The sequence below is a fragment of the Schistocerca cancellata genome, chromosome 3 (assembly GCF_023864275.1).
Source record: "Schistocerca cancellata isolate TAMUIC-IGC-003103 chromosome 3, iqSchCanc2.1, whole genome shotgun sequence".
NCBI classification, from domain to species: Eukaryota; Metazoa; Arthropoda; class Insecta; order Orthoptera; family Acrididae; genus Schistocerca; species Schistocerca cancellata.
In genome coordinates, this window is record NC_064628.1 from 87942823 (window position 1) to 87953078 (window position 10256).

At 44.0% G+C, this 10256-nt stretch overlaps 1 protein-coding gene across 1 annotated transcript in view; it reads right to left on the minus strand.

Annotated features, from left to right (window-relative positions):
• Positions 1-9718, minus strand: part of LOC126176132 (facilitated trehalose transporter Tret1-like) — a 56146-nt gene extending 46428 nt beyond the window's left edge. Inside the window, exon 1 of the mRNA XM_049923270.1 lies at positions 9404-9718. Within this exon, the coding sequence (XP_049779227.1) occupies positions 9404-9718 (315 nt within the window). The remainder of the gene's footprint in view (positions 1-9403) is intronic.
• Between the last annotated feature and the right edge of the window lie 538 nt (positions 9719-10256).

Here is a 10256-nt window from a genome sequence, read left to right on the forward strand (position 1 = left end):
CATGGTTGCGGTATGCATTATTTCCATGGTTATCGTTGTTGTGGTTGCTGTGGTACCCGTTGTTGTTACCACGGCCTCTACCACTGTCGCGATTATTGCGCCAATTGTCCTCGTCCTCCACTCTTTCCAGGAACTCATTTATTGTCCTGTAATTGCTTCCTACGTAGCGTTTTGTATCATCTGGAAGCTTTTTGTAGAGTTCCCAGACTATTTCGGATTCCGTGCGGCGATCACGCAAATATTCCAACTTGCGGATCCAGCCCTCACAAAACTCCTTCATCGAGCCGCGCGAATTCGCATCGAAAGGCCTCGATACGACAAATTCGCGCCAGACACTTTGCTGTTTTTGCTCTGACCAATATTCAGCCAGAAACAAATTTTTAAACTCGTCAAAAGTCAGGTTCGTAAAGTTGAGGTTTAAGCCCCAACGCCTGGCAACACCAGCCAGCACATCAATAACTGCATTAATTTTTCTCTCATTAGTCCACGATCTGGGTAAAACTCTTTCACAATTTTTAATGAAATCCGTCGCATGTATACCGCCTTTTTTCAAGGGGTCGAACCGATCCTCTTTCGTCAACAATTCCGAACTGTGTGCACAGTTTCGCACATAGCTCTGTTTTTCGTCAAGTTTCTTTTCTAATTCCGACACTCTCGTAATTACTTGGGAAGTGGTTGTCGCAAGCGTTTCTACTTCCCTTTTTTTCTCTTCGCAGGTATTAGCCTGCTTCGTCACTTTGGTATCTACTTCGGATACTAAAGCCTTTAAAGTTTCCACCTTCTTTTGATCCTCTTTTTTTCACTAATTGAATTTGTTCCGTCACCTTATTCTCGATGATCGGAGCAACTAATTCTCCTACACTTTTCTCGATTCTGCTAATTTCGGAATAAAAACGAGTATTTATGCTCGCAATTTCCGCCTGAACGCCTATCATTTCCTGTTTAAGATTACCGATTTCGGTATTAATCACAACAATATCTTCTTTGATTTTATCAACTTTTGTGTTAACAACTCCAACATTGTTGTTAACAACATTAATAGCTTTGTTCTGACTGTCTAGCTTTCGTTCAATTTTTTCAGACTGAGCTTCTTGCTTGGCCGATTGACTCTTGATTTCGTTAATCAAAACATTCAATAAATCAGTTAAATTCCCGGAAACTACCGGTTTTACTTCCGTAACGGCTTCCTCTTTAATTGTCCCCCCGTATTCGTCATCAAGGGATTCACATTTGATTTTCACTTCCGATTCCGAAACATTTTCTAAAGTGTCGAATTCCATTTCTGCTCTTTGTTGCGTTTCGGCGGTCGCGTCTTTCATGCTAGCCGCCTGCCCCTGAACAATGGGTACCGCGGTGCGCGTTTCCCACTGTTCGACCGATTGTTCCTTATTTAAGCCTACCAAATTTTGGTAATTGTTGCCTTCACTCATTTTAATAATTTTCAATATAAATGCCAAATCTAAAATCTAATTAGGATTCCTCACACTAATATTCTCGCTGACGTATCGACCATTTCGTAACCAGTACTTTGTTACGAGATTTGCACAATGCAAAATTCGTGTCCAGAACAACTTCAAATTCGAAGATTCTCCTGTCACCAGGTCGCCACGTGTAAATTACGGTCGCCAGTCCTAAGGACAATTACTGTAGTAACCGAAAAAGAAAGGTTATTACACATATAACTAGCAATAGAAGCGTGGCAACTGAAGGTTGACACGTGTAGTGTGAAAACTGAAAGTTTGTCAGAAGTAATAAATTTCGCTACACTCTGACTTAATTTAGCAAAAGAATTAATAAAACAGGAAAATCGAAAGTTAATTTAGTGACTGAAGTTAATAGTGAGCTTTCTTTCTGAAGCACATCGAAATTCAGTAAAATACGGTTAGTCTTGGACTACTTCAAGCTACTTGAATCTACGCAATTTAGAAATAAGAGATTTCACTTTGAACATGAATTAAATGATTCTGAACAATAGTAAAATTTAGTACGTACCAAGCTGAGCTGCAGTCACAGGTAAGCTAAAATACGGTAACAAAACTCGCACCCTTAATTTGTGCTTGTGTAATCTAAATATTGTGGCCAGCTATGAATACTTTAACTGAACTTTGAAATTAAAGGATTGAAATCGAATTATAGTACTTTAATGCTGGCGTTTGAATTTCAACGACACTCGGGTTCATTCCAGAAAAGGAAGGGACCCTGCTTGGTAATGCAATTGGGACATTGAGCAACAAATGTTCACGCCAAGTTGCTGTAATTATAGATACGAAAATGGTACAGCTTGAAAAGCTGAGGTCTGCCATACAGTTCTAAAATTTTACGTGCTCCCAGTCTTCCTTGTTGGTTGATTGAAGGTTTGAAGCCGTCGATCGAGGAGGTGGCGACAGTCACTCATTGTCGGCTGTTGCTGTTGCAGAAGCTGGATGTTGGCGCGCCTTCTTCTCGACACGGTCACCAGGCGAAACGGGCTCTTGATGTGCGCCAGCTAATGCTTCCCGTCCGCTACACCGTGTCAGAAACTATCATCGCAAGTCGAGCGCAATTACATGCTGCCAAACCCCGAAAGCGCGGCAACTCGCGGGAGCGTCACACAACACACCTGCTCCACTCGCTACTCCAGCCAGACTCCCTCTCTCCTCAGCCCGCGCTCCACGCGACAGAGTTAACAGTACCAAAGATCCTACACACTTTGATTCTTCACACGACCTATCGATGTAATCGTTCGATAGCAGTTTTCCCTAGGCAAGACCCAGCGTAAAAATACAAATAATATTTACGAAACAAACCAATTATAGATCGACATAAACGCATAAATATATATATATATATACCAATAGTAAAACAATTACAATATATGAAGACACAGAAATGTTATATATTCAGGTAACAAAAATAAGGAAAACAAATTTATAGTACAATAAATGGAAATAGGAGGATATGCATTTCCGGCGTTATACATTGACAGCACTGGACTTCTACAGCCTTGTTGGTGTAGACGTCTTGCAGGTATGACCACTAGAGGGTGGGGTGAAGCTGATATACAATGCATGGATGCTCAGGAATGATGTGCAGATGCTGGGCGAAAATTCGTAGGCTTTACCAAGAAGATGAAGAGAAGGAATTACTAAGCAAAGTGTGAAAAAAGTACCAGGTGTTGCAGGATTATTACGATCATTTTTGGGGAAAGTTACAGCAGGCCAAGGCTTTGGTTTCTACACTCTGAAAAACAGAAGCAAGGGTGGATAGATGCAGGATGCGGCTTTCAAAAACTGTGTTTGAATCATTGATGGGAACGATATAAGGGTTACAAAGAGAAGCAGAAGGCACCAAAATCCAAGAGGAATGCCATACCACCCAATTGAAAAACTGCTGAAAAAACTGGTGTCATGTAACACCAGACTGTTTCGGGGCCAATGGCAGAGCTGACAAGCCACATAAAGGCGACTATGTATCACTTCCGTGAATCGACATTTGAGCATAACGGTTCAAATGGCTCTGAGCACTGTGGGACAACATCTGAGGTCATCAGTCCTCTAGAACTTAGAACTACTTAAACCTAACTAACCTAAGGACATCACACACATCCATGCCCGAGGCATGCCCGGTCTCGCGGCTCAAGACTGAAGCGCTGAGAACTGCTCGGCCACAAAGGCCAGCGAGATTTGAGCATATTACAGGCCCAGCTGGATCTACTGGATGCCTTCTTACCATGGTAAGGCACCTATGTGCTCTTGCCGAAGGCGTGGAGGATGCACTTGTAGAACTAGCTGAGTCAGAGGAAGTCCTATACTATGCAGTGTATGGATAGCTAATTCCTGTCCTGAAGTCGTCAAATGAGTTTCTGGCCAGTCTACATGAGGCACAAGATAAGCTGCTAGCTGCCCTGGAATTTACTGTACCTCCAGAGGAAAGAAATTTTGCCTCTATACCATCAGCTTGAGCCAGTGGATTTATTGCTGAACATGTAGATGTAAAGTAGCGTATACGCTAATCACTTGTATCCTGTAAAATGGTGAACTTTAGGGAAATTTGTACATACTAGAGCGAAGGATATGTTACTAGTTACATCAGACAGTAAATCATGTCAGCAGATTGCGGCAATGCCAAAGAGAAAAGATTTCAGCATGTTCTTCCTGATAGTCCAAACACTCACGGAGACATTCGAGAAAGTTTTTTAGGGGGATTGAGATGGAAGGATGCCGACGGGACATCCTTGCAACGCAACTGCAGTTCCAGAAGATATGATCTCACTGGGCAGACTTAATATATGACCCAGTTGTAGTTGTCACCACTTGCTGCAGGCAGAGACATTAAAAGGGAATAGGAAACTTAGAACAATGGGAGAGTGGGCTAATACCGAATGTTACAAGTGTGACATACTGGGGCCAATTTTTCGGCTTCGAGCAACAATAACAGGGATTAACATATCCATACTGCAGTTGCAGAATAATCTTCTAGATATACTGTTAGGCGGGAACTGATTAACTGCGTGAATTCGGATTCCCAACATATTCAGTTCACTTTGTGAAATAATAGCCACACTATTGGGGAGCGTTAGTGTAGAATAGAGATTCCAACATATTCTGCAGTATTGCGGCAGGTGTCAGCACAGCATGATGGTAACAGGAATCTAGTCTTTGGGTACGAAGTTAAACCTGTTTCTCTCTTGCCAAGAGTTCTCTCATCTTTTTAACAGTGCCATCTGCCCTCCTGAACTTCAGTTACATTAAATACTGATTGATGGGTCACTGTTAAGACTTGTGCAGTTATGAGTGTACCAGTCTCTGTACATCATGTGACAGATTGAGCAAAGAAGGAAAGGTATCAAGTGTGAAAACTGTAAATAAGCATCTAAGAAAATGTAAATAGTACCATATCATCTTAAGTAATTCATAGGTTTGGCAGCAACCTGTAATTTACGGAGTGAATCTTCCTCTCCACCGAGACTTCAAAACTAGTGGTGAGATGGGGAGCGAGCTGCTTATGAGGTCCTGCCGCTAGGGCCACAATATTGCTGGAACAGCGTGTTGCAAGAGGTCAGTCTGCCACAGTGGCAAGCTGAATATTCTCACACTGGGGCCCAGTGCAGCCTGCCTTGGTCACTTATCTGATCCTTGTGGGCCCCTAACACAACAAAGTTGGGCAGATCCACTATACACAGTCAGTGCCCAGACTCTAGGAGTACCTTGTGTTCAGCTACTGCTGGCACCAAGACATATTCCACGTCAGACATCAGCCCCATGTGGCCCATTCAACATCACGTACATCTAGACACATCATCCAATACCTGCTGGTGTACAGGTTGCTGCTAGAGCTGATGATTCTTGGGGCATGAGCTGGTGCCTCCCTAAGGGCCTACCTCTAGTGTGACTTCAGCTAGCCTCAGGGCACCTCTAAGGGGACCTGTGTTTGCCTGGCCTGCCTGGCAAACTTGTGGTGCAATGGCCAAACCAGCTGCTATGTGCTATGCCGGGCTAGCAGCCGATGTGTGGGTATCTACACACACCAATGAATTGCTACCATCAACCTCCATATGAATGTATTACCAAATAAAGAATTTTGTTGCTAATTGAGCTGATTCCACGACCACCACGGAGCTGGTAACCCACTTTCGTGCACACACCATTATCGCCTGATGACCATGGTGGCATAAGTGGCATCCACACCCTAAGCAGTATTACATTATTGTTCCTTCTTGTTTTTTGTAGATATTGTATATTATCTGTTTATCCCTATAGTGTACACCTATCTGTCTGAAACTTGGAACATTTTACATATGAAACAGAGAAAGGGAGGCGGGGGAGGGGAAGGAATGTTTGGGAATTTGTGACTTCCAGTTGCACAGAGCGTTGGGGTAAAGCAATAGCGAAAATTGAAAATCTATGTGGCACTAGGACTCGAAACCAGATTAACGGCTTCTCACGAGCAGTTGCCTCAACCACCCTGGCCATCCAAACACGGTCCCTGAGCGACTCACATTTCCAATTAATAGTATGATGCAATGCAACGTCCCTCATCCATTGACCTCTTACACGCGATTTAATGATTCTCGTAGGAATTCGGACGATATTACTGCATTTGCATTGAAACAAACATCAAGGAGCCGTCGCGCTCTTACAGAAATGTACAAATTTGAGTGGTGCCTGAGCCGTGGAGGGACTGGCGCCAGGGATATCTTTGGCTTGGACACTATCGATTCCCTCTGGCAGAAGTTTGTCCTTGGAGCCTGGACCGGTTCAGTATATAGCGGGAGTATCGAGTGGAAAGGGACAACAACGTTCAAGTTCTAAGGCCTCCGATTTTTTTTTCTAATTAACTACTCACCCGAAATCGATGAAACTGGCGTTACTACTCGACGTAATCGCCCTGCAGACGTACACATTTTTCACAACGCTGATGCCATGATTCCATGGCAGCGGCGAAGGCTTCTTTAGGAATCTGTTTTGACCACTGGAAAATCGCTGAGGCAATAGCAGCACGGCTGGTGAATGTGCGGCCACGGAGAGTGTCTTTCATTGTTGGAAAAAGCCAAAAGTCACTAGGAGCCACGTCAGGTGAGTAGGGAGCATGAGGAATCACTTCAAAGTTGTTATCACGAAGAAACTGTTGCGTAACGTTAGCTCGATGTGCTGGTGCGTTGTCTTGGTGAAACACACACGCGCAGCCCTTCCCGGACGTTTTTGTTGCAGTGCAGGAAGGAATCTGTTCTTCAAAACATTTTCGTAGGATGCACCTGTTACCGTAATGCCCTTTGGAACGCAATGGGTAAGGATTACGCCCTCGCTGTCCCAGAACATGGACACCATCATTTTTTCAGCACTGGCGGTTACCCACAATTTTTTTGGTGGCGGTGAATCTGTGTGCTTCCATTGAGCTGCCTGGCGCTTTGTTTCTGGATTGAAAAATGGCATCCACGTCTCATCCATTGTCACAACCGACGAAAAGAAAGTCCCATTCATGCTGTCGTTGCTCGGCAACATTGCTCGGCAACATGCCACACGGGCAGCCATGTGGTCATCCGTCAGCATTCGTGGCACCCACCTGGATGACACTTTTCGCATTTTCAGGTCGTCATGCAGGATTGTGTGCACAGAACCCACAGAAATGCCAACTCTGGAGGTGATCTGTTCAACAGTCATTCGGCGATTCCCCAAAACAATTCTCTCCACTTTCTCGATCACGTCGTCAGACCGGCTTGTGCGAGCCAGAGGTTGTTTCGGTTTGTTGTCACATGATGTTCTGCCTTCATTAAACTTTCGCTCCCATGAACCCATTTTCGACACGTCCATAACTGCATCACCACATGTCTCCTTCAACTGTCGATGAATTTCAATTGGTTTCACACCACGCAAATTCAGAAAACGAATGATTGCACGCTGTTCAAGTCAGGAAAACGTCGCCATTTTAAGTATTTAAACAGTTCTCATTCTCGCCGCTGGCAGTAAAATTCCATCTGCCGTACGGTGCTGCCATCTCTGGGACGTATTGACAATGAACGCGGCCTCATTTTAAAACAATGCGCATGTTTCTATCTCTTTCAAGTCCGGAGAAAAAAAATCGGAGGCCATAGAACTTGAATGCACCTCGTATTAGCGAGACGTTGGAGAGACGACAGCGAGCACGGTGTGCCCGAGTATCGGCGGCAGTTAGCGCTTGATCCTACTGGGGTCAGTAACAGCAGGCCGGCACTGTGGCTTCTTGCCAACCTCGTGAAGTTATGCATGTGCTCGCTTCCGTGAAGGAACATGCTGTTACTATCGGACTAAGCAACGTCTGGCGTCTTCGCCACATCGATCCAGCAGCTGGCATCAAGTTAAGTAATTCAAGTCGTACCAATGGTTAGTGAAATATAATGATGATTGCTCTTGAGGCAGCAAAGCGTTGCAAGGACTGTCATGTGATACTTCATGCCTCTTACTGTGTGCTTCGCTCCTTAATAGCATTGTTCTTACTTCAGCTGACAAGTGTGTGAAACACTGATACGTGTGTGCAGCCTTTCCGAACGATCTATATTCCGTATCTAAAGGCTGCCGTGTGGTACCTTACAGGCCCCAATTAGGTGTTCCATGTGATGCTTGGGTTTCAATGAGCCAGTTCCGTTTGCATCAATCGTGTACATGGTTCTGCTTAAACGAATGAAATCAATTCTATTATTGTCAATTTTATCGAAATAGTCTTCTGTATAGGTTTGAGTATTAAGGTGAAGGATGGGTTGTTTGGTTCCCTGTTGCTGCTTCTGATTTATGTTTCAGAGATCGGAATCAGTGGCCCACCGAAGTGCAGAGCCTCCCCTTCTTAAATTACTAGCGGGTGTATGGGCTTTGAACTTCGCCTGAGCTCGCGTGTGCTGTTTGGTTCCGATTTCGGTGTTCTGAACGTGTTGGACGTAGAAACGGAGTCCACATCTTATTTCGAAGATAAGTACTCAGTCGCCTCCACCGTACGTGGCCAAGTCGCGGCCTCACAATCTCGGGCCTGAGTTATTGTACGAGCTCCAGTTTTCGAAGACTTGTAGTGGCTCTGCAAGGTTACCTGGGTTAAATGTTTTAAATATTTGTCTTAAGAAGTTTGAGGGATTTTCAGAAGAATGTGTCTTAATTGAAACGGTTTTATAATATTGCAGTGCAATTCAGCCTTAGTGGCGTATGTCAATTTTGATGGGGAAATAACTGGATTATTATTGATCAAACTATCTATAAACTTGTAAAGTTGTTTCATAATATCTCGCCCGGGAGGGGCGGTTTTCAATCTATGTGGAAATAATAATTGATTTCCTGGTTATTTGATGTAAAGTTTATTTTAAATCATTTACCTGGCCCAAGTGGCGGTTTTTTAAATGTTTGCAAAGAGATTAATTCGCTTGTGGATTCATATAACGAGCAATTTGTAAAATCGGCCTGAGTGGCGGGTTTTCAAATGTTTTTAAAGAGATTAATTCATTTGTGGTTTTATATAACAAGCAGTTTGTGAAGTTTGCCTGAATGGCGTTTCTTAAAGAAATTATTATCTAATTTATGATTGTAATTCTCTTAATGATTTATCTATGATGCAAATAAATATGTTGAAATGAAATGGTCACTGTATGGGTCAAGTCCTTCCACTCCCTTTATATTAAAGGTTAAGAAAATTGCAATTCGAAATGAAAAACGTACCAGTGTCTGTTCTGTCAAACATGTCCAACAGAACAGACACCACTCAAATATGTACATTTTACGTTTTCAAATGCTTTTCAAATTTTACTTGTCCTGATTTCTCTTTCCATTATCAAATTCAAAGTTAAAACTGTCTCTGATGCATTTATCCTTCCAAAAGCGAAACTGGTCGTCATGTAAGATATCCTTAGTTTCCTGTTTATTACCAAGATGATTTCATAGACTCTCCCAAACGGAGTAGACACTCATACCTGGAAGATCTCGGCGCCGTACATGCCGAGCGCAGGCACGATGAGTCCGATGCCGAGTCCCGAGATGAAGCGCACGACGCAGAGCCAGGTGGGCGCGTGCTCGACGAACATGAGCGCGACCCAGCTGGCGGCGATTGGCAGCGCCCCCAGGAGCGCCGTGGTGCGCCGCCCAATGCGGTCCGCCGCCCATCCGCCCACCCAGGGACCCAGCGCCGCCGCCAGCGACGGCAGGGACCCCACCCACGACGCCTCGGCGGCCGTCAGGTGGGGGAGTTTGGGCACCGCCGGCGACGACCACGCCAGCACCACACCCATCGATATGATCCCCAGGCTCACTGCCAGAAGAGGCACCACGGTCGACACTCATGGCAAGGCAAGGGAATTCAAATTCTACACTTGGGGTTGATAAAAAAAAAAAAAGAACACCTCGCTCAATAAGGCAGGTCACGAATACAACTTGTGGATTTCAGTGATGTAATGAGATGAACTGGATGGCTGCACTTGATTTCAGGTCCCTGGTCCTGAAGCACACCTGTTCTGCGAGGTTTTGTAGCCGTGTGCAATGTAAATGGATGAATGAAAACATAGCTTCATAGCTCAGATTTATTTTGTGAAAAATCTCATAAACGATGCTCATGCTTGACTTCAGTCATATCTATGAGCTGTTGCCAGTGGTATATGGGTATGTTGAGCGCAGTAGTGGTTGTTTGGAAAACGATTAAAAAGGAAACAATGCAAAAGCGTTATTTATATACAATTAATTACATATTTACATATTTAGAGGTTTTCAATTAATATCCATATGTAAGAGTATTATAATTTTCTAGAACTACACTTTTATCGTACTGAAATG